The sequence below is a fragment of the Hirundo rustica genome, chromosome 1, assembly GCF_015227805.2.
Source record: "Hirundo rustica isolate bHirRus1 chromosome 1, bHirRus1.pri.v3, whole genome shotgun sequence".
NCBI lineage: Eukaryota > Metazoa > Chordata > Aves > Passeriformes > Hirundinidae > Hirundo > Hirundo rustica.
Window position 1 is genome coordinate 34,910,642 of NC_053450.1, and position 24,527 is coordinate 34,935,168.

The 24,527-nt window shown below is 39.7% G+C and overlaps 2 protein-coding genes across 10 annotated transcripts in view; one reads left to right on the top strand and one right to left on the bottom strand.

Moving 5' to 3' along the window:
* ARFGEF1 (ADP ribosylation factor guanine nucleotide exchange factor 1) overlaps positions 1–15,089 on the top strand; it is an 86,994-nt gene extending 71,905 nt beyond the window's left edge. Inside the window, exons 28-39 of the mRNA XM_040061355.2 lie at positions 834–994; positions 1,635–1,765; positions 2,606–2,735; positions 3,706–3,841; positions 3,930–4,068; positions 7,965–8,034; positions 9,615–9,744; positions 10,538–10,677; positions 11,057–11,225; positions 11,723–11,861; positions 12,769–12,886; positions 13,620–15,089. Coding sequence (XP_039917289.1) covers positions 834–994; positions 1,635–1,765; positions 2,606–2,735; positions 3,706–3,841; positions 3,930–4,068; positions 7,965–8,034; positions 9,615–9,744; positions 10,538–10,677; positions 11,057–11,225; positions 11,723–11,861; positions 12,769–12,886; positions 13,620–13,784 — 1,628 coding nt within the window. The 3' untranslated portion in view covers positions 13,785–15,089. The remainder of the gene's footprint in view (positions 1–833; positions 995–1,634; positions 1,766–2,605; positions 2,736–3,705; positions 3,842–3,929; positions 4,069–7,964; positions 8,035–9,614; positions 9,745–10,537; positions 10,678–11,056; positions 11,226–11,722; positions 11,862–12,768; positions 12,887–13,619) is intronic.
* A 2,763-nt stretch (positions 15,090–17,852) lies between these two features.
* CSPP1 (centrosome and spindle pole associated protein 1) overlaps positions 17,853–24,527 on the bottom strand; it is a 63,314-nt gene continuing 56,639 nt past the window's right edge. For all 9 annotated transcript variants that reach the window (XM_040073364.2, XM_040073354.2, XM_040073325.1 and 6 more), the window contains 3 exons: positions 22,712–22,827; positions 22,413–22,563; positions 17,853–18,586 (listed from right to left, as the gene is read on the bottom strand). In XM_040073364.2, the coding sequence (XP_039929298.1) occupies positions 18,372–18,586; positions 22,413–22,563; positions 22,712–22,827 (482 nt within the window). In that variant the 3' untranslated portion in view covers positions 17,853–18,371. The remainder of the gene's footprint in view (positions 18,587–22,412; positions 22,564–22,711; positions 22,828–24,527) is intronic.

The window sequence follows — 24,527 nt, forward strand, 5'->3', positions numbered from 1 at the left end:
CACAGCCTGTATATAGTAGAGCCTGCTTCGTGTCTTGGAGCCAGTGATTTACACTTTCCAGTCCTCTGAGAAAATACTTACAAAAGTAATTCAGTAATAATAGAGTTAACTGGTTTTCTTTATGCTTTTTTAAAAAAAAAAGTCTATTTGTACATTTTTATTTAAGTGAAGTATTCTGGTGTTTCCCCTAGAGAAAAAGAAATGTACATATTTTACTAATATGTTGTTTGCTTGTCTTTTTCTGTGTTTCTGAATTGTGCTTGTGTAAGGCCTGTTTAGGAGGAAGTGCTGAGCTAGGGGGCACTGTGATAATTTTTTCTCTATATATATATTCTAATCTAGATCCCAGGCTTTAAGAGATCTCTTTATTCTGTCTGAACCTCTGCAAGTTTATAAAATTGTTTCATCATCAATGAAGCACTTTTTTTTTCTTCAAAAGCAGCTATTTAGAAACAAGGCATTGTGTTGCTGGGGAGGAGGTCCATTAGTAGATGGAACTCCATGCTTCATGTGTCCCTCTTAAGCTCTGGTGACACAGACTAGGGTTAAACAGTAAGCCTATTGCTCTAGTCCTGCTTAACTGTCACATTTCCCTGCTTTAGTCTAGGTGCTACCTTAATATGCCTTCAACACTCGCTGTCAAAACGAAATGCCCTCTAGGTATTTTTTTTTGTATTTTTTTTTTCCTTTAGTTTTTCTTACTACTCAGGCATTTGACAGCACCAATCAATGAACCAGTCTCTCATGACTTCTGTTACTGATAGTTCATATTAGTATTAATAGATTTTAAAGCATGACTTTTTTTTTTTCTCCTGTTCACACTTTCCTCTCAGCAATCGTGTTTGAAAAACACTTCCCAGCAACCATAGATTCTTTCCAGGATGCAGTGAAGTGCTTGTCTGAATTTGCCTGCAATGCAGCATTTCCAGATACCAGTATGGAAGCGATCCGCCTCATTCGCCACTGTGCAAAATACGTGTCTGACAGGCCTCAGGTATAGTCTGTGTTAACTAAATTACAAGTGCTTTTGTAAAGGAAAAATAGTTATGTTAAACTTCTTGGCTTCCCTTCAAGTTTCATGGATTAATAAGAAATGTGTTTTTTCAGAAACAACAGGAGTATAAAATGCTCCAGGCTTTGAAAGTATCAGTGATTTTTCTGTTCATCTTTATTCCTCTTTGCCCATCCCTACCACCCAGTTCAGCTGGTGACTAGCATTCCTGAGGGCTGTTGGAAATCAGCATTTCTCAAGATGATCTCTCTGCCGACAAATGTGAAGCAATGGATAATGTCATAACCAAAAATGCTTGATATCCTCAAAATGTTATGGTTAGATCCTCACTTTCTGAGCTGTCTCTATGAAAACGAGAACAAGAGACTCACACTGAACTGGAAGCAAAAACTGGTGCTTGAATATGTAATCTTGTTTATTTTTTTAAGTTTGTTCTTCATAGTATACTAAGCATTAGTTTGAAAAACTTCACTTTCTCAGCGTTACTGTTTTGATTGCCAACTCCTCTGGGGTATCAGGATGTAATACTCTTGCAGGAGAGATTGTTGTTTGCAGTCCAAATTGTGTTTTATTTTGAAGAATCTAACTTCTATGACTGTACAACTCTGTGTTTCTTCTAAAGGCATTCAAGGAATACACAAGTGATGATATGAATGTAGCTCCTGAAGACAGAGTGTGGGTGCGAGGATGGTTCCCAATTCTCTTTGAGTTATCCTGTATCATCAATAGATGCAAATTAGATGTAAGAACCAGGTAACAATCAGTATTTGTAATTCAAATTTTAAAAGACTTACTTTACACTTTAAAAATAAAAACAACTCTTGGTAAATGTAATCACTGTAAAATTACTTATGTATTTAATTTGGGTGATACCACTGTGGAAACAACAAGCACCTTTTAAATAGACACTGGAATCCGGAAATTAAGTCTGTGTTTTGTACATTTGAAGTTTTGATTTTCTGTTATAATAAACAACAGAGTTAAGTAGTTGTGATTGCACTCTGTCTTGCTTACCCTACTTACCTTGGGGATTTTAAAACTGATTTTATACTGTGATTCATTAAAGTGGTTAAGGATTGCAGAAGTGGTTTAAAAAAACAAAACTGTACTCTGATCTCATGTAAAACTTGTTTATTTTCCTGGAATATGATTTTCCCTTGTAAAGTGCATTCAGTTACAGTTCTGATGTGAAATATAAGGGGTTATACACAAATAACATTAAATTTACACTTTGGCATGGGAGCTGTGCAACTGGACTCCCTTTATAGCTGGTGAAGGTTAATACTTTCGTTTCTAGACTTTAGTACTTTTTAACTGGAAATATTTGTTTATTAATTTTTGTGGCCCTTGGTAAAGGAGTTGGTTTTTAATTTTAAATTACCGCAGCTCTCAAAAATATTTTTTGGCTGTTGCCTGTGACTATAAAGTGCTTTTTTTAGAAGCTGATTTTCTACTTATATTTTGTATACTCGTGTGTATGTATAATGTTCTCAACAGTATTTGAGTTTGTTATTGCTGCTGTACTTGTACTTACTTGGTCTTGTTCATGTCTTTCTGTAACTCTTGGAATAAGTTGTTCTGTCTTCATTTCAGGGGCTTAACAGTAATGTTTGAAATAATGAAGACATATGGCCATACCTACGAAAAACACTGGTGGCAAGATTTGTTTCGGATTGTCTTCAGGATATTTGACAACATGAAACTGCCAGAACAGCAGACTGAGGTGATAAAAGTGGAGGAAGATCATTTACATGAGAACTACATTTACAGCAGAAAACCTGTAATACAGCTTTGTCAAGTAATGTAGGGTAAACCTCAAAACTGGGATGGTGGACCTGTGGTTCTCTGGCCATTAAAACCTTGTTTTGTTTTAATGGCATTCTGTTGGCAGGTGTTGTCTTTTTTTTTCTTTTTTTAAAGCCATATGTGTAAAAGGCCTGTAGTTTACACTAGGAACAACAGAATAGCATAAAATGCAATGTATCTAGGGGTTTTAAGAAGAACTGTAGATTTTACATGTGATGTTTGAAATCTGAGACACACAACATGCTCACTTGAGTGAGGCTTATAATAGCAGTGCAGTCACAATTAGAAGAAATTAATTTTGTTCCTTCAAAGTTTTTTCATAACAAGGTGAAAACAAAACCCCCTCAGCCAAACAGAAAGCAAAAAACCCCATAACCAACCCACAAACAAACAAAAACCACCCAAAACAGCACTGTGCTATCATTGCAAGCTTTTGACCAGCCATCTGGGTTCTGATCTGCCAAACCAGAACCAGGTACTGTTCTGAAAAACAACGGAAATGGGCTTTAAAATGTAACTAATGTGTAAATTATTAGCATTAGAAGTTAGATCAAAATTGTCGATTATTGGGGAGGCTTTGTCTGGATATTTGTAGTAGGACTTGTCTCACCTGGTAAATTTTTTTCCCTAGAAAATGCTTAAACACAGCTTTAGCTTGGTGTTAAATCACTGAGCAGGGTTGGACACTTGTTTGTCTGTTCCTGTAGTTCTTTTTAAACCTGCTAGTTAGCAAAGCAGGAGTTGAGGCTCTAAATTTTGAGGTTTTGAGATACAGAAATGAATTTCATGTCACTATAAAGCAAACTGAGTAAATACAAATGTTCATCTGTATGTGTATCCAGATGTTTCACCTTAAGGTTGTAACTCTTCTTTTTCCTGACTCCTAGAAAGCCGAGTGGATGACAACTACCTGTAACCACGCACTTTATGCAATATGTGATGTATTTACACAGTATTTAGAAGTACTTAGTGATGTTCTTTTGGATGATATCTTTGCACAGCTGTACTGGTGTGTGCAGCAAGGTAGGAACTGTACAAATTACGTTAAAACAGTGTTAACATTTTGATCTGTTGAATGTGAATAAACAAATGCATTGTTTGTCTCTTACAGACAATGAACAACTGGCACGATCTGGTACAAACTGTTTGGAGAATGTTGTCATCCTTAATGGGGAAAAGTTTACCCTAGAAATCTGGGATAAAACTTGCACTTGCATGCTGGATATTTTCAAAACTACAATCCCTCATGCGTAAGACTACTGTTAATATTTATACTTTTGTAAAGCAGTTTAACTAGTTGATTTACCCATTTCAAACTCTTAGATATCTCGTGAGTGGGGTGAAAGCTGTAAAGTGTGCACTAAAGAGAAACAGACTTATTTGTAAACTGATTATAAATGAGGTGGAGGTATTCTACTGTATTGTTAATGATAAAGTGTTAAAAACTAAAATACTGTTTAGGAGACAAGCAAAAAATTCCCCCAACAACCCCCAGAATGTAACATGAATCAGTTTTAAGGTTTTGGATTTTTGGAGAAGTATTATCTGATTTTTTTGTTGTTGTTATTTTCTTTTTTGTAATAGAAGATGCAGGCTTTGCTGTTTGTAATTACATGTGGAGCTTTTTCCATGAAACGCTAAAATACTGCAACAGTCTTAGAGACTTAAGTCTCTGTGGTTTATGGTTAATTTCCATCATATGTTTATATGAATCTTAGTACTTTTGTGAAAATGACCTTGGATATTTGGTAACTCTTTCTGTTCATATAACTCTGTGTGAGGTTTCTTGGAGTAAGGCTGTACCATTCCCAGTGCTGTGTTTTATCCAGTTTATATTGTTTGCTTCTGGGACCTACATTAGGCCTGAAGAAAACTGAAGCAAAAGGAACCTTCTGCATGTCAGTCTTCCCTTAATTTTAGAGTTGCATATTAGATAGCACTGTAAGAGAGCTTCATTCACCCATTAAAAGAGAAAATCTATCACTACCTCGCCTGTTTTTTAATGTAAGTAGGTATAAATTAATTCCATCAAAAATAATTATAAAATGAAGGTGAAATATTTGGGAGTTAGCAAGGTACTTCTGCATTTTGGTAACTGCCAGAAATAAAATTGGAACCCAAATCTCTGGATGTAAAAGTCCAGCTGAGTTAACCCTAATTAGTATGGCCTGTACTTGGAAAGATTTTGAAATTAATGTTCACTAGCAGAACATTTGCTTTGGTTTCAGCATGTGATCAAAACTGAAATTTTTAATCAAAACTTAATTGGGTATTCTTAGAGCTGAATATTAGAAATCTTTCTAGAGCAGCATTTTAGATATCTTAATATTTAGATACTCAAAATATTCCTGTTGCCTTTAGTTATATCTCATTTGAAATATGTGCATTATTCACTTTGATGCTGAGGCCCTTCTGCTCCTCAAATGGGTTATTTTGCTTAGGAGAGTATCTGACTCCTTCCTTTAACTTTCTCTTTCTTTCTCTTTTAATCTTTCTATACCATCTTTTGAGAACTTCATTATATTATTCCTTCTTAAATTTCTGGGAGGTTCACAACTTCTGTAGTCTTATATTGATTTTATGTGAGGGTGCTCATCTTTTTTTCCTTCTCTTTCTGATTCCTAGGAGGATACTTGTTTTTTCCTCTTTTTATGGGATCTGGTTCTTTTTCTGAGACTCCTGGTTTGGCTGACGTTTCATATTTTTATTTCTATTAGGTGTTTGTGGGGTTGTGTTTTTTTGGTGGTTTTTTGTTTTTTTGTTTTTTCCTTTGCAGAAGAAAAAGAAGTTAGCAAATACCCTGCCTTCAGTTTTTTATTACTTTCTTTTTTGACAATGCAGTTTTAATACTCAGCTTGTTGTAGTGGCTGCCTCAGTGCTTAGAGAAGGCAAATGATCTTTTTACCTTTGTTTTTCCATGCCTGGAAGTAACACAGTAGTTAATGTTGAAATGGAGACAGACAAATCGCACAATGGTGTATATGAAAACTTTATGGGAATGTGTTTTATTGCCAAGTGTCTTCAAATAGTCAGACCTATGAATCTCTGGAGTAAAGTGTCTTCTGGCCGAGGTTCTTATTAATCTGATCAGGTAGGGTTACATTTGTTATTTTTTAGCAGTCATATGAAACATCTTCCAGGTGTTGTGCAGCTTCTCTAATTTAAGAGCTGCAGCGTTGGCTGCAGGAGTTCTTAGCTGCAGTATCACCCTCTGCTGGTTCTTGGCAAGTTACTTTGTAGTAAAGAGAGTTGATCACGTTTCCTTGTTTGGAAAATGTACTCTAATATTTACTCAGCTGCCGATCTCCGCAAGGATCAGTTACTAGAAAACCACAAATTACTGCTGCCAGGCTTCTGCAGGTCACTGAGGTGTTGATAGCTGAAGATACCAATATAAAATGACACAGGATGGCTGAAGTTGGAAAGGACTCTGGAGGTTTTGTGATCCAACCAACCTGTGCTTAGGCATGGTCACGCAGAGCACTTCTCCCAGGAAGTCCCAGCTCACTCATGTCCAGCCCGGTGTCCACCAGGATCCCCAGGGCCTTCTCTGCAGGCCAGGCTGCTTCCCAGCTGGGCAGCCCCCAGCACGTCCTGGGACATGGGCTCATTCCTCCCCTGGTGAAGAACATTGTTCTTCCCTCGCTGAAGGACACAAGGTTCCCATCAGCCCATTTCTCCAGCCTGTGGAGGTCCCTGTGGATAGCAGCATGATCCTCTGGTGTCTCAGCTGCTCCTGCTGCTTTTGTGCCATCCAGCTTCCTGAGATCCTCTCTGCCCAACCACCCAGATCATTAAGGTGGACAGATTGGACACTGTATTGATCCCTGGGGTGTACCACTGGCCCTCCAGCTAGATTCTGTGCACCTTTTCACCATCCTCTTGGCTTGGCTCTTCAGTCAGTTTTCGGTCCACCTCATTGTTGGCTCATCTAGCTCATCAATTTTTGCTTATTTTAATAGCTTCTTTAATTTTTCTTTTAGTTTAATTTCTGTTTATAATTCTTGTTAATCTAAATTTTCTGAAGCTTCATGAGAGGAGAGTGAGTCTTGGCTTTCTGGTGCTGAGAAGTCCAGTGTGAGCACCCTCTTGTCTTCAAAAAATTCAAGAGTTAGATTTGGTTCCTTGCACAAATTATGATGGTCTGGCCTATACTGGCTCATAATGGCTCATTATCCCAGTATTTCAGTTTATGTCATTGCAGCTTTCAAGAATCAATTCAGTTCTGTGTTCTACTTTATTTGTTGCCTTATTACATGCCTCAAGATTTTATCTTTTCTTATCTCTGATTTGTCTTTTTAGTTACGCAGTAATCAGTTTTCTGGAGATCAGTGGTATATTCATTTAGGATCCTTAACTTGGTGGGGAAAGCTCTCCCTTAGGAAGTGCAGACACAAATGTCCAATATGTGTTAGCTCACACAGATTGAGACTAAAGAGTTTGAGCTCATGACAGTGACAAGTAACTTCAATCTTACTTTGCAGCAGTAGATTGGATAGAACAAGAAATAATGGGACAACTTAGGTTATTTAATCCAATTTCCTCAATTCTTGGCAGGCACAGACAGTCTCAGTAAGTTAAAATTACTGTAGAAATCTTTTAGTGCTAAGGTTAAGATCCTCAAGACAGTACTGCCCTATAGGAAGTCATCAGGGAAGAGATCAGAAGTATTGTCAGTGATTTGATACCTCATAACAGCAGTGAATCTTGAGTGGAAGTGGTGAATTTTTAAGTGGAAATAGAAACATAATCCTGGAATATACCCCAGACACAGAATGTGAAACATCTCCAAATGTTGGTGTGATTTGTTCTGGAGTAGATTCATTCCTTATTCTAGGTCAAGGCAGTGTGGGGGAAGAGGCCCACTAATGGCACTAAAACACTGCTTAAGACAAATCCAGCATTTCTGAGGAAAACAGATCCACCTCCATATAGTCCACTTGTCCTTCCAAGGTAGCTGGCAGAAATGCTGAAGTTCAGCAAACACAGTACTTAACACTTTTAAACATGTGTGAAAGAATAAAGTGCACTTAGAATTGAAATTAATGCAAAAAACCCACACCATGTTGAAGGGGACTTTTTAGCATGTTGGTTCTGATTTATATTTGAAACTTTGTAAATTTGGGACTGGTTTTGTGTTTTCAAGGCTGCTGACTTGGCGACCAGTCGGTGGGGAGTTCTGCTCTGGCTCTCCCTCTGATGCAAAAGAAAAACTGGTAAGCTGCTGAAATAAAACAATAATTCAAGATTTCAGGAGCTCATTACAAATATGTTATGACGTAGAATAGGTGAAAAATATATTTGATTTAAATACATTTTTCAGTTTTGATTTACTTGATTTTTTTTTTTTTGTCCAGCTCAAGTGCTGTTTAGTGTTTAAAAAAGGCAAGGAATTAATTGATAAAGAAGGATGTATTTGTTTGCAGCAAAGTTAACTTCCAGGCGTTGGCTGTAGGTAGCTACCTGTGTTTGTTTTAGGTAATGTCCTGTGTCTGGCAGGTTTCTCTAATACTGTATTTGGGTTTTGAGTTGTTCTGTGGTTTGGGTCATGGTTTTCTTTCATTTTGATATAGCTGAAGAGGGATAGATTGACAGTTAAATTGACTTTTTTTGCCTCCAAATTTTTTCTTGTAATAAGGCCTTAAATATCTATTTGAAGTAGAAAATTTGTATAGCCATCACATTTCTTAGTGTTGATTGAATAAACTGAAGTCTGGATTTGCCTGCAAGTGACAGCCCTGTAGCTGCTTTGCTACTGATGAGAATTAGTTTAGCTTTTGGACATTCTCACAAGATTGCTGCATAAAGTTCTTTACAGATTAATGAAGCACTTGATACAAGTTGCTCAAGGATAATGGTCCCAAATGAGCTTTACTAAGGGAGACTGACTCTCCCTCCATTTATCTTTATGAGGTGTTAACATAATTCAGCTTAAACAGAGAGTAAATGTGTGTGAAGGCTGGTTCTCATTATATAGGTATTATACCTTCATGCTGTACCTTGACTCATTTATAGTGGTTTGATCTAAACATACTGGCTATATTTTTGATCCATTTTTGTCAAATATAATCACATCCTTAAATGGCAAATAAATGTCATAGTCTTGAATAAATTGAAAGATTTTTTTCCTATGAAATAGTTCAACATTAATGTTTTTTAAAATTATTTTTGTCTTCAGTTAATATCTAAAAATATATTTTGCAACATAAGAATTAACAGAACTTGTATAATAAATGATACTAAAGGAAAAATATTTTGGCTGTCTCATTTAGTAGGATAGAATCTTTGCAGGCTTTGTAAATTTTCATCTCATTTTTCTTTAGGTTGCTCAAATATGATGGAGTGTTTTGCCATCTGTAGACATGACAGATTAAAATACATTTTTTTACTTAGTAGAGATGAAAACCTTGGTTATCTACTGATATGAGAAGCTGAGGTGTTCTTTACAGGAACCTTGCAGCAAACCTCCTAGTCTTGATCTGGTAAAACCTGTAGTAACTCTTGGGTGACAGAAGAGATGCTTGGTGGGAATACAAAAATCTATCTGAAAAATGCTGCTCGTTGCCTTTTCTGTGTACATAAGTATTTGTTGCTTGTTAAAATTTCAGGGTTTTTTTAGTAGCTCGTCTTTCTGGTACATCTTTGACGAATGCTCATAGCAAGTATGACTAAAGTCAGTGAAAGTGCAGTGTTGAAACAGCAATTCTCTTGAACTCTGAAGAGCGCAGCACTACTACCAATTACCAGAAGTTTTCAGTAAGTTAATTACTTTATTTTGGTTTTTCTTTCTTTTCAGGATACAATCTCCCAGAAGTCAGTGGATATCCACGATTCCATCCAGCCTCGATCTTCAGATGGACGCCCATATCAGCCCAGCACAGGGACCGCAGTCGCTGAAGAGACGAGTAAAGCCAGGCCAGCAGCAAGTGCGTGCTCTGCAGTGGTTTGCCATTTGATAGCTGTTAAGAGCAGTATGGAGTAGATATGTGATGTGTTAGGTACAGCCCTAGCTGTGACTTCAGAAACATGACGTGAAGAAATCACATTGTTTAAATTTTTGTCTTCATGTAGTATGACAGAATTCTCTTGGACTCCTGAGAGTTCATGTTTTTGGCCTGTGTTTTAAAAATCTCAGAGTTCAACTGCAAGCTTCTAGCCTTTTTACCCAAAGCAAAATATTAAAAATAGTAGTCTCCTTAAAATGCTGTGTGAGATTTCTTTTCTTAGGAGCAGAGATTTTTCAGTGCAAAATGCAACAGAAGCAGTAGCTGAAAAAGAATTCTGTCTATGATTTGAAGAGAGTGTATCAAACACTTTTTAAAGATCCTTTGCAGTTATGTGTTGTTGCTTAAAATGGTCATGTGGTCCAGCAGTACTTGCCACAGCTGCAGACAAGCAATGATGCCAATGCTGTGCTAAGCCTCCTGCCTGGTAAGAGCCTCTGGCTCTTGCTATTGCACTGAAGGTCCAAGTCACTCATTTTGGTGATTTTTAGGTAGCACTGAACCAGGTTGACCCAGTGTATCACAGACATCTTCAGGAAACTGGTTTTTAAGAAGTTCCAGTTGGTAGCATCATCTGTCCTGGTGTTAGTAATTCCAACTAGTGAATTCCAGTTTCAGTTTACATATGAGCTTGAAGTTAAACTGTTCTTCAACTTGCCCTCAAAGCTGCTCAAAGAAGTTCTTTAGTTAACAAGTAATATTCTTTCCTTTAAAGAATTTCCAGAACAGAAGTTGTTTGCTGCTCTTTTGATCAAGTGTGTAGTACAGCTGGAACTCATTCAGACGATCGACAACATTGTATTCTTCCCAGCAACTAGCAAAAAAGAGGATGCAGAGAATCTAGCAGCAGCACAAGTAAGTGGAATTAATAGGTATCTCTCTTTTTAGCACTTTTTCCTCCAAAGGTTTTAAGACAAAGTTTCTTGAACTTCTGTAGCATCTGCTAATTTACAATTTTCACATGTGTTTGCGAATTTCCATTGGACTGTTGTGATCTTTTACAACTTCTGTTAAATTGCATTTGCTGTGCCAGGGCAGCACTGTGGAGATTAAAACATGTATTGTTCAAAGGGATTTGTGTAACTGGGATGTGGATACCACCTTTAATACATTGCTAAGTTTAAGTGCAAGCACAGATGTAAACAGGGTAGGATTGAGCTATCACAGGAGCTTGCTGAAGACAGTTGTGAATTCTTCAAATCTTTTTTTTTTTTCCTTTTCCCCTTTTTAATAGAGAGATGCAGTAGACTTTGATGTCCATGTGGATACTCAGGATCAAGGGATGTATCGTTTCCTAACATCACAGCAGCTTTTCAAACTTCTCGATTGTCTGCTGGAATCTCACAGATTTGCTAAAGCATTTAATTCAAACAATGAACAAAGAACTGCTCTCTGGAAAGCAGGTGAGTCAGTCCCCTTGGAGAAATACTTTGTGACAGTGAGAATTGACCCAAAAATAGGTCAGAAGTACTTTGATGCCAAATGTAAAAGTTGAAGCTCTCTAACTGTAGGATTCCTAAAAGGAGGAGACCTCATCTGTGGAGGTTCAAATATCTCTGGTTTCCTAAAATACAAGGTTTTACTGAGGTGCAGCTGCCAAGCTGATTCTTGGCTGTAGGTGTGAGTCCCACGCTTTGAAAGCTGCAGGCACAAACACAAGTTTCACAGCCAGTTAATATGAGGAAGCTGATATTAAAAATGGGTGCCAAAGACCATTATGGCACGTATTAATAGGTTAACTTTTAGCAATGTTCCATTGTACTAAATATTACAAGAAATTAATTGTCTGAGGTGGTTCTTCTGTCTGTGTGCAGAAGATGCTTAGAAAGAGAAGGGGGGGACTCTAAGAAAGAACGTCAGCTGCACCAAAAATCTAAATGGATGCTTGGAATTCCTGTAGGTTTCAAAGGCAAGTCAAAGCCCAACCTGCTGAAGCAGGAGACGAGCAGCCTGGCGTGTGGGCTGCGCATCCTGTTCCGCATGTACACGGACGAGAGCCGCACCAGCGCCTGGGAGGAAGTCCAGCAAAGGCTGCTGAAGTAAGGTCCACGGAGCCGAACCTGGTCGTGTTATTTCTGATGTTAAAGAAAGGGAGTGGTTATTTAAAAGGATAGCCCTTCTCTGTTTGCAGTAAACTTCTAGAACTAACACGTGTGTGGTGGTCACAGCTATTATTAAGAGTTTCATGTTCTGTGGGCAGTGCTGTGCCTCCAGCTACTGGTGCTGTCTCTCCTTTTTTTCCTCATTACATGTTTCACAGGGAGGACAAAGATTTTGTCACCTTTTTTTTGTATCATGTGGGTAGGTGGGGGCTTATTATAGCTTGTCTTTAAAAAGGGAAGCAACTATCACCTAAACCCTGTTTTTTCTTTCACTAACCTCAGGTATTTTAGGGAACTGGCACTGTTTGTTCTCATTTTCAGAAATGGACACTGGGCTTAAGCAGCCTTGTGAGCATAGAGAAGCCTTTGGCTCTTTGGTTATTGATCTGAATGTCTTTTGTTTAAAAAGTTTTCAAGCAACTGTTGGAATAAGGGAGGGCTTTAAACCTCAACAGCAGCACTTAAGGCTAAGATTTTAAGTTTCATAGACGAGGAAGCAGAGCTGAAAACTGCCTGGTTACATCAATATGAGATGTTCCTAAAGTCCACATAGCATTTTGTCACATACCTGTCAAAGAGCACTCGTTAAGTTTCAAATACATGCACGAGCAGCATAATCGCATTTTGTCAGCTTATTTATTACTGAAGTCCTAGGACTTTGGGTTTGAGTTGAACAAAGTCACTGCTTTCTGTCGTTAACCAGGCTTAGAGCAGCTTTCATAAAACAATGCTGTTCTGCACCAGGGCTCTACACTGCCAGAAGCTGCAGAGCCAAAGGTCTTTCTCTGCAGTAGAGCTCAGAAGGAAATGTGAGTTGTTATTTTTCTGTGTCTTTTGTCTCCAGTGTCTGCAGCGAGGCTCTGAGCTATTTTCTCACTCTTACATCAGAAAGTCATCGGGAAGCCTGGACTAACCTTTTACTCTTATTTTTGACTAAAGTCCTGAAGATAAGTGATGAAAGGGTAAGTAACTGTTTAGAATGATGTTTCCGATGACATGTACAGGTAAGAAGTAGTTCCAGGCTGGTTCCTCACACACAGTTACAGACTTGATTTTAAAAGCTCCTGCTGCTCTGTAGACACTCGTTGTGTTGAGGGAATGTACATTCAAACTGCACTTGGCAGATACTGACACTAATAATTCAGTGTGAAGGTGCAGTGAGTGATAAAATAAAATGTGTCAGAGAAGTTTAAAGATGCCAGAATCCTTTGGGAGTGTGTGTTAAATTGTTCTTACCCCTCTCCTGCTGCGGAAGACAATTAGTGATGATATTTTATTCAAAGAATTAACTTTGTTTCCGCTGCCAGTGCTGCAGGTACGTGTACACCTTGACCTTCTCCAAAGCAATTTTGCAGTAAATAAATCCCTGTTTAATCTCCCTCTGTTTCTAAGAAAATTTGGCTGAAATAATGAAGTGAAAAAGGCCAAATGCAAGAAAAATCTCATAATAGAAAAATATTCCCTTTTGGAGAATTAGCATTAATGAGGAGCTTTGTAGCTGGTGAGCATCTGTCAGAGTATATCGCAGCTGGCCTTATTCTAGCACTGCTAATTTCAGTTGTAAAGGTGTTTCTGCTTGTCACTTTGTGGGTTTCTCACCCTCACTTGGGAGAATATTTAAAATTCTTATTTTGCAGTGTGCTTCCTGAGGTGTACCGATGTACAATAGTCATTTCTTGTTTGTTTTCTCCTCAGTTCAAGGCCCATGCCTCGTTCTACTATCCTTTGTTGTGTGAAATCATGCAGTTTGACCTTATTCCTGAGCTGCGAGCTGTTTTGCGAAGGTTTTTCCTGCGGATTGGCGTGGTTTTCCAAATATCCCAGCCACCAGAACAAGAGGCTGGAATAAGCAAGCATTAGCAGACAGTGAGGCTCTGTTTCAAAGTTTATAATCCTCAAGCTAAACAAAAGGACCAGGGAGCTGGGCCATTCTGTCTGGATCTCCATATAAATGATTTCTTTCTCTGGCAACGTGTATCCAAGGGTTAACGGTACGGACGCTTCCAACTGTAATTAAGGCTTGCAACACTCCGGTCCCTCTCTTTCCTGGCGGATTCTCTCTCAGCGGTTTCTCTTGCCTGGCTGGTGCTGAGCACAGAGCCAGTTTATAGCACAGTCCCCTCGTCAGCACGGGCTGCAGCGTCCTTTACTGTCCTAGACAGCAGTATAGCAACGGATGTTAATGGCGGGTGTGAAAGTGAAATGTACCCAAAGAAACATATGTATGTAAAGGTTTGAGCTTCTGCGAGAAGTACAACTCAGGAGAGCTGTATTTTGAAGGATAAAATGTTTATAGTGAAAAGAAAATGGAGATTATTGTTCATGAAAAAAAAATATTTAGCAACTATGTCCGATATTCTAAGATTTTTGCACACTCAGGCTGTCTGAGACATTGGTAATCATCCTTCTGTGAAAATGTACAGAGATGCAGGTCTGTAATATAAACTCTTTAACACTATACAGTTCTTCCCAAATTATTTTATTTCTGTATTACTGATTTATTGAAAGCCCATAACTCTTCCTTGTTTACCAAATGCACTAGAAGTTTGGGTTTCTTTTTGGGGTTGTGATTTATTTTTCCTTTTTTTTTTTTTTTTTGTTTTGTTTTGTTTTGTTATTTTTGTTTTGTTTCATTTCATTTCATTGTAGCCCAGAAGTTATTGTTGCCGACTTTTGTCAAAAACAGCGGTAGAAATATCACGACTGACTTAACTACCTGTAATATACTTGTTTTAGGGCTTTTAAATATAACGAGCCATTGAAATGATGATCCTTCAAGGACTGGAACTTGAATCACTGCAAACAAGTCTAGGTTGTGTCTGCTGTCAGATGTTTTTTTGTTTGATGTAGATTTCACTCTTATGTACAGAATTTAATGTTGGATATATTCAAGTAACAAATCTGGCATGGTTCGGGGATGGTTAAATTTATTGGAAATGTATTCATACTGTGAATTGTGCTCTGATGGTTAACAGACGAGATTGTCAAGCATTCTGTATTACAATGGATGTAGAAATTTTTTTCAGATGGACAAAATGTATATGGTACAGATATGTAAAGTTTTCTATGTAAAAAAAAAAATTCTGTACAACTTTCTGTACAATATTTGGTTCTCATCTGGCATATTCTAATCAGGTTATAGGTCAATAAAGTTTTTGAACTCTTTCATCAGTGCAATCAAAACCAGTCTAATCCACAGCTACTTGTTTTACAGTTTGCTTTGCCTCTCAAGCTTTTGTTTCAAAGGAGCAGCAAACCCCAGACCCTGGGAGCAGAAAGTCCTCTGGCTGACTGGGGTGCCTCTTCTCACGGTTAGAGACAAATACAGGAGTGGTAAATTAAACAAAAAGGTGGGCAAGGCTGGAGGAGAATAAAAGCACTACATGAATTGCTCAGATGGATCCTGTAGTGTTGCACACATAGAAGCTCAAGTACTGCCCTTTGCTCTCTGGGGATTGAAATACAAACACCAAACAGCTGGTGGAGAAAGGGAGGGCTGGGAACTCAGTTCTGCTGGCTTGGAACAGCTTGGAACATCAGCCAGCTCAGTCTTGTCAGCGTCTTCGATTTTGTTAGTAAGAGTGGAACTGGATTGTTCTCCAGTGTGTTCCCGCAAAACTCCCGACTGGCACAGGAGAGCAGTGAGGAGCAAGGAGTGTGAGGGAGCCTCCTCTCTCTTTCAGGGCAATGAGTCTGCCACAGACATTCAGACATTCACAGAGGGCTCCAGAAATAAGTGTAAGCAGTTCAGTGAAATAGCTGTGGAAAAGCCAGAAAAGGGAATTCAGAGGCTGTGACCTGTGATTCAGAGTTTGCTCACAAAGTTAATTGGGGTGGAGCAAAACCAAATAGCAATTACCAGAGTCGGAAGAGGGAGAATTGAGGTGGTTTGAATTAATCGTAGCCTTTCCTCTGGGGCTGTATTTTATTTGTTCAGTTTGTTGTGCTGTGTTTAAATTTTACACTGCTGTGCTGCGGCAGACCAGAGCTCTTCCTTTGTTTGACAGTGATCAGTAATAGTTTTTAGAGTGAGTATAATGTGTCCCATCCCTATTCATAGTCATATTGTCCCTCATGTTCTGAGAGCATTCAGGTGTTCCTGACACTGCTGCCCTGAGCACTGCTTAAACAGCCACTGTTCCTTGTGTGTCTGCCCAACTGCTTTCTAATCATCTGTGTTCAAGACAGAACAGTGAGTACAATGAATTATCTGAAAACTTGGGCAGCTGGGGTTGTGCAGCTCTTTCTGGTTTTAAATCTCACTGCTTCATTGTTCTGTTGTGTACTCCTGTTTAGTAATGACACCTTTCTTTTACAGCCTGGACTTCTCATGCCTTATTTATTGCTTATGTGGAAAAGGCCCAATAGTTGTTCGATTTTGGTTCATGTTCTGTGATGAACCAAAAATTAACCTTCTGTGACTCTTTAAGTCTTGCAATGCCAGGGCAGCACCCAGGTGTACTCCAGGCATTGTGTTCAACTTGCAGCTCTCTGAACGCTCACATTTATGGTAGTTATCAGAAATCTGGGGTCAGGGGCAGAGAATAGGTTCTCTTTCAGTTCTCTCAATATCCATCAGGGCTGGGACCGCTGATAAATTTATTTTGCAGGTGAGCCTGTCATGATAAAAAGTTAGGGAGGCAAAAGGGCCCTGGCAAAAGCTGAACTTGGGAGAGGCAGAGAAAGCTGAAGAAAGATCTGGAAAGGGAAGATGCAAAGTGAGGGTCCTGAGCAGATCCCGAGTGCCCAAGGGAAGGCAGCTGCAGGGAGGAGTGGAATCCATGGTGCTAAGGGCTGCTGAGCAGTGAGGTTAAAGTAATTTCAGGGGTTTCAGTGAAGAAAAGTGATACAAAGCGGGGTTGTGCTACATCTTGGCCTTGTGGACTGGAGGAAAGGAATGCCAATTTCTGATGGTCTCTGGCATTTATGAAACTTACTGCAGTGGAACAAGGATGGCTTTTTAGGGGAATGCTTCATGCGTCTCTCAGGGGAAAAAGTGATTAAAATTAAAGGAATAAAGAATAATTAACTCTGTAGGCAATTAGATGAGGAAGAAGAGAAATTCTGCATCTAGCCTGCAGCTGGTACAGTGAACGCAGCTCAAAGTTCAACTTGTGAGGCAACTGGAGAGAGCCATCAGGGCAGGTGCCAAACTACAGAAGGCGTAAGGGGGCTTTGGCACGAGAGGGTGGTAAGTGCACTGTTACAGAGCATTTCCACAACGTTATTTCCCACCTGGGGGAAGTCCAGGCTGCAGCAGCCAAGCAGCCTGAGGTACCTGCTGCAGCCCAGGTCGGGGATTGCACCAATGTCCCTGCTTGAGTGGCCAGCGCTGTCATACCCACACTGAGGAACCGTCTTATTGCTGAGCCAGAAACTCCAGGTAAGAATTATCCTGATATGGCAAATCCTCTCTGGGAAGGAATGTGCTAAGCCCAGGAAGAAGCTCAGCAGCACACAGGTTTGAAGTACAGCTGTCAGCAAACATTGCCTGCTGTCATCAAGGAACTGCCATAGCCATCGGCCAGGTTGACAACAGCTTGAAGGTGGCAGTGTGGTAAAAATAAAAGACCTTTGTAAAAAGTTCATTTTCATCACTCTTTTTTTAGGGTCTTTTTTCCTCTCTTTTGATGAGGTTTAGGCCTCTTGGTGGGAATTTCCCAACCAAGAGGAAAGTTGCAGCATTGCCCCTGCTTCACCTTGGTTGTGTAGTTCACTGAACTCCTAAAATCTTGCTCCATGTCCTTGCTAAAGCTCTGTGCTCTTAATCAACAGATTTTCCATGTGTTTTTATTTCTTTGGAGATTGACTTAACACCAGTTTGTTGATGAATATAAATGAAACCCCAAGCAAATCATAAATTAAGAAAATTGATTCTGCTTTCACTGGTTTTTTAACAAAAATCATTTTAGTAACAAAATACTTTATTAACTCTTCAAACAGAAACATAAATATATTCAACAATCTCTGTCTTTTCAGCACATGACAAGTTAGGGAATGTCAGACACATTGCTGATAGTCATTTTTTTTTCCCATGAAAGTGTTAGCTGTGCCTTCATGCAGGACAGCATTTCTCCTGTACGAAAACCAAGTGTCCTTCAAGTTACTCACTCTTTGGGTAAAAACCTAACGCCCTTCTGCTGTTGGGCCAGTCTAATGCCAGAAAGTTTTGGAGTTTGACTATAAAGCTAGCAAACATCTTTGATTTAATAATCAAATTCACACACACCACACTCTTGTTTCTGAGACTGAAACTTAAGTTGTACAAAAAGTGCAAAAGCTGCCGAGCTCTTCCTCCCTTTCCCGCGTCACGGAACAGGAACCATGCCCGCGCTCCATCCCCGTTGCAGCGCCGTGTCCAATCCTTTATTATTGCTAGTTCAATACACGCCCGGCCGCACGCTCCGTGCCCGGGAGAGCTCTCCCCGCGGCGTTCCCGCGGCGGGATCAGCCGTGCGCGGTGGAGAGGCCGTGCCAGCCCAGCGGGAGCGCGCTCTCCGCGGACAGCTTCGCCGGGCTCGGCTGCTCCGCCGCCAGTCTCCGGAGCGTGGCCGACGTTCCCGGCCGCAGCCACGGCTCCGTGGCCACCGTGTCAGTGGAGCTGGCCTGGGACTGAGCGCGCTTCAGAAGGTCGTCCACGTCCCCTAAGGAAATGTCATCACCTGGGAGAGGAGAGGAGAGGAGAGCAACACGCGCGTTAGAGGGGACGGAGGCTTTTCCCAGCACAACCCTGGGCAGGCTTGGCTGCGAGCGGTGCATCAATAATGCTTAGAAATGACATTTCTACTTAGCGCACGTCTGCTCGTGCTCTGGGGACTCAGCAGCTCCCCAGCGGCAGCTCAGAAGGGATAAGGACACAGGCAGAGGTGGGTGGACTCGGCAGAGGGTTCTTGCTTTCCAAAAAGCTTCTATTTAGGGAGAAGTCAAATCTGTCAGTGCATATATGCATAAAAATGCATGTAAAAATAAGGCCATTCAATCACAGTGCCTGACTGAACCTTGTATAGATAGTCTCTTACTGAGGAAGGATTGTTTTAACCTCAGTGCAATGTCATGCTAAAACTGGCTAAGCTGGGATCTTCCAGCTACAAAATAAACCCACTGAACAAAAAGCAGAACTGCCTTGCCTTTGAGCTTGGAGTTACCGTCACTCTGGACTCTACTATTACTTATTTCAGTTCTGTCAGCAATTATACATCTAATACTTTAAACAAATAGTGTAGATTACCAAACAACATAAAATGTTCCTTTATATAAAGGGATATAAACGTATAAAGTTCTCTTTGCTGTTCCATATTTTGGCCTCGCTACATTTAAATTTTACATTGATCAAAAAAGCTGTGCAAACTGAAAATTGCAACATTTTCCTCTTAAAACTGATTTACATCAATGAGGAGGTTTTCGTTTCTTGGTGTTTAAGGTGGGCAGAAAAATGTTTAAAGACTCTGGGAAAAAACCCCCATTTTTTTGCATAAACATCCTAATTCAAGCAAAACAAAATTGTATATTCTTTAGGTGAAGTATATCATTACTAAACGATAAGTGTCATGTAATTTAAGTATTTGGGTTATTGTTACAAGTTTTAGGGTTTTATTCTGTAAAAATTATGACTTTTTAAAAATGAGAATTTAAACTGAAACTTCTCTGAAGATGCTCATTAAAAACTGAAAGTTGAAGGCCTAAGCATGGGTGTGAGAGCCCAAGGGCTGGAGGCAGCTGTGCAGGGGTGAAGGGAAGGACAGGAACTGCACAACCCCACAGACACTGAGAGCAAGGGCTCGGTTTTCCTCTTTGTCTGTTAGGTGGGATTGCAGGTTCTAAAACAAAAAGCCAAATACTTTTTGTTCCAAAAGAACTTGGCGCAAATCTTTAGTTCTGTCACATCATACAGACAGTGATCTGATCATCCTCCAATCCTTCCCAGTCTGGCCAAAACCTGTCTGCAACACTAGAAGTGAGAGCAGACCTCCCTCTCCCTGGGCCTGTCATCTCCTGTGCTTGAAGTGGCAGAGTGAACCTCTTTGTCTCCTAAATCCTGGGTCACGTGAACTCTCCCACAGGTTTTTGCATATGTAGGTGTAGAGGGGTTAACAGCACACAGCAGGAAAAGTGATACCTAAAGAAAATTAATTTTCTGTTTGCTGTTTTAAGAGATGATAACTAGCAGCAATAAAAATAAGGCTGTTTAGAGACACAAACTGTGAATGTCCAAGCCAGAGGGCTGCATTTCCCCACACGTAACTACTTCTGCCTTTAAAGCAAAGCTTTTAGATCTTCAGATGTCAGAGGCAAGATCAGCTGTTCTGCCAGAGGCAAGATCACAGTGCACATCACTGGATCAGACTCACTTGGTGCTGCTTTTAGACAGCACAGCAGATCAGCTGCACTGCAGAACTTCATCATGGATTTCATCACTTTGCACGCTCCGTAAATAACTGTCCTTAACTGGGACACGTATCAAGACTCTTGATAATTCAGTTTGCATGCGGAGGCTGAGGGTAAGGAAAGCTTTTCCTTAGCATGAAATCCTGGTTTAGGAATTGGATGGTATCTGGATTCCTGCAAAACACCAACAGCAGCACATCTTGTGTGCCCAAAGCTGTGAGAATTCCCTCTTCTGTGTCTGAGCCTGCTCTTCTTTATACCCTTAGGAACACACATACCTTGCTTGACAGATGGCATCTCTGGCTTGCAGAGACTCCATCACCCAAATATTCACCAAGTCTACACTGATGGGAATTTTTTTGGATAGGTGAAAATGAAGGAGAAGGCCTGACTCCTTTTTTCTGATTTTCCAATTAAGCAAACAATCCTAGGATGCCTTTAGGATTCCCACATCAGTCCCACAGGAGAAAGTGAACTGCTGTGAACAGAGCCTCCTTATTGAATCAGATCAGCTCTTAGAATTAATTTATCAAAGCCTGTGAATTGCCATCTCTGGTCATTTCAAGGGAAGGTAACCAAGTTCTGTAGGTATGCATCTCAGAGATTTGTTTTCTCTCAGCACTGTCTCTGAGGACAGAGCAGAAATGACAGCCCTGGCTGCTCAGAAAGCAAGAGGATGCCACAAGGGTTCTTTCACACTGTTAGGCAAAAGGAGTAAAAAAACTTGGCTTCACTCAATTTACTGTAAGATCCCTGAGCACAAGGAGGGAACAGGAGGGCACGCAGCAGTGCAGCTTGAACAACCACAGCTGAGCAAGAGGATCTATTGCTGCCTTTCCAAGAGGCACAAATGCTAAGAATGAGTGATGGGATGAGTGTGCTCCAGAGAACAAACTACATACAGACATATAAATACATATACATACACACATCAAAATTCTATTTATCTAAAGGCTGAAGTTCTGGAGGCTGTGACAAACAGAAGGCAAGCAAAATAAAAAGTGTAGTGCGTAAGAAATGAGGTGAAATTATAAGAGGTGAAATATAACAAAGATATGGAAGAAAAAGTAGTTCACGGAGCAAATAGACATCTGGGTGGAGTAAAATTAATAGAGTTTATTTAAATTATAGAAGAAAATTAGTATGAATAGGATTTACTTTTTTAGTGACTTAAAACCACAGTGAGATGGTTAAAACAACAAATTAAAAGGACGAAGTGCTTGTAAGAGTACTCATAGCAACAGAATCAAAAATACTGCCAGCATCTGTACTCTCATTAAGTTTATAAAAAGGAGACTGATACTGTAATTGCCTAGACAGCATAGCAACTACCTCCAAAAAAAGGGGGATTTCAGACTCGTATGAAAGAATCATTAGCACCGAGTGTATGAACTGGGTCACAATCCATGTGAGAAATTAAAGGCCATTAATGGTTGCCATGATTGGTACTTCATACACAAAAGGGATTTAGATCGGGCAGCCAGCATTGGGAGATGCTCCAAGACACCTCCCAGCACCTGATGTAAGAAACATGGAATGAATTCAAGTGTGTGTGCAGTGAAAGAAGTATCAGTATCAAGTATTCACATACTCAAATACTGAATGATCATTAATATTAACAAACCACTAGAAAAATCAAATTAACTAGAAACTGAAGTACTTCAATTACACACAATTCTCTGGCATATCTTAATGCTGGTTGGACTAGGACTGACTCCCAGGAATGCCAATAAACTCACACAGGCACCTCATCATCATTCATCACTCGGGTGCTTTATTTCTTCCCACTGCCATTTCAGCTGTGCAGCTGGATATCCTCATGCTGCTGCCCACACTGCAGTGGTGCTCACAGGACAAAAGGAGTGGCTGATCAGACAGGAACATGAGAATCTTTTCCTACTCTCCTCCTCTAAACTTAGTCTAAAGAAGTTGTGCTGAGGTGTGCTGGGGAAGCCCTTGTACCAGCTACAGAGCTCTATAAATAACTCCTGTGTTTGATCTGGTTGCTCACTGTTCTGCTACATGAAACCTACTATTATTTGTTCCTTTAATTATTGTAATTACTTAGTGTTCAGTACATTATCTCTGCTACAGGGAGCATACCCAAGGAAGGAGATTTCTGCTGGAGCTCAGTCAGTCTGTGCAGTCGCTCCTCGTTCTTGCCTTTCACCTGATCAACGTCGAGGCTGAAGTTTGAGTGCAAAGAGAAGCTGTCAGGCTGCAGCACCGGTGTCTGCACTGGTGGAACTTCCTCCTGCAGAGAATCCAAAAATGCACAACTCCTTCAGTTAAACAGCATCCTTTTTAAAAGGGCAAACAGCTACAGTGTACTCCCTCAGGAGTCACATGGAGTCACTGTGGAAGCACAGGCACTGTCTGACATCACATCTGTCAGTTCTTACATGTACAGCACTCTCCAAAGCTCTCTGCTTTAGTCGTCTCCTCTCCCTTGCAGAAGATGGATGCCGTGGTAATAAATTCACTTCTTCTAAGGCAGAAAACGTTTCTCCATTAGCACCTGGAAAAACAGGTGAAATAATTTTCAAAGAAATCAAAATACCAGAGAGTGCTCCAACCTGTTTATGTTTTGAAACAAGCCTATATATTGTACTTGACTCCATCACAGGAATGTATTCAGTACAAATCTTGTTTATACCCAGACCTTTAAAGTAAATGAGTACTCAAATGAACATAGCACCTCTATTGGAAGAGAGAACACTTGGAAAATCAGTCATAAAAAGATATAATCATGTAACAAATTATGTTTGTAAATATGTTACATGGAATATAAAAACACATTACATGGACTGATAGGGTTACATGGAATATAAGACAAAATCGGTCCCTTAATCACACATCCTTGGTCTTTTCATCTAATACATCTAATACAATGTTAGAATCTGTTCATACAAGAATAACTAACTACACTTTTTGATCATACTTGTATCACATTACAGTGAGGGGAGTTTAATCTCTTTTTATAATATACATGAACCCTAAGGTCATGTCTCTGCTTCACACTTGTCTATTTCCCCTTCTTTTGCTGACTCTGGAAACTCTTTCAAACAAGTACTTTTGGTTTTTCCTCCAGGGCAGTAACCCCTGCCTGGGGCTGGTTGATGGCTTTGCTGCTGGTTGGTGCAGGCAGTGGGCTCTGTTTCCTACTGCAGTCCCTCTGGCATCTTCAGGAACAGAGCCTCCCAGGAAAAGGAAGGACTCTGTTCAACAAAACCCCGACAGAATCCACTCCCACCAGCTATTTGTGACAACAAAGTCACGTTTTGGAAAAGTGGTTAGTGCTGTACCTCCCATAAAGTAAAAAAAAAAAAAGATAAGTGTGTGTAAATTCTAAACATAACAATTAAACAGTTCTTTTGGTTGAAAATTGAAGTTCTTATGCTTAAAAAATATATCAAAGAAGTTCAGAATAACAAAGACATTTTTCTTCTTTTATACTGTCAGTTGCTTTTTTCCCCTAAAATTACATTTTTATTCTCCTCCCATCTTTTCTCTTCCCCAGTCTGACCAAAGGTACTCATGGTCTTATCACAAATGTTTCAAGTAAAAAAATCAAAGCATAATTTTGAAATTATGTAAGGCTAACAATTCTTGTATCAGAATTCCAGCTACAAAACCAGCTGAACTTCATTATATTCAAAATAATGCTATTACTTGGAATATAAAAAATGGTTTAACAATGTGAATTTGTCACAACAAAGGACAAGCTTGAGAATTTATTTGTACCATTAGTGTATCACCAGTATCAGATGCTACCTGTTCCTCTAATCATCTATCATTCAGATCCTGCTGCAGAGAGATGCTTTTAAATCACTGCATTAACACTAATGGATTCTAGGGTTTTCACTGAGGCGAAAAAAAAAAAGGAAAAGAGACTAATAAACCACTTTATTTCTAACTGCCTCAAATTTCTGAGCCCTAGGAGATAAACTCATATGCAATGCTGACATAATAGATGTCAAAATTGAGTTGGATTTTAAACCCATGCCAAAAAACCCTCAACCAAAACAGAGGGTAGTGTTACACTCTTCTTAGGAAAAGTCGAAGTTAAAAATACACTCCCTGTATTTCACAAAAGACCCCCAGACAATGTGAGCAGCACAACTCACAGCCTGCACAGAATGATCGTTTTTATTTTTCATTTCAGGGATGGAAGACTCCAGATTTATATTCAGAATGTTATTTGTAGTAGCTATTTAT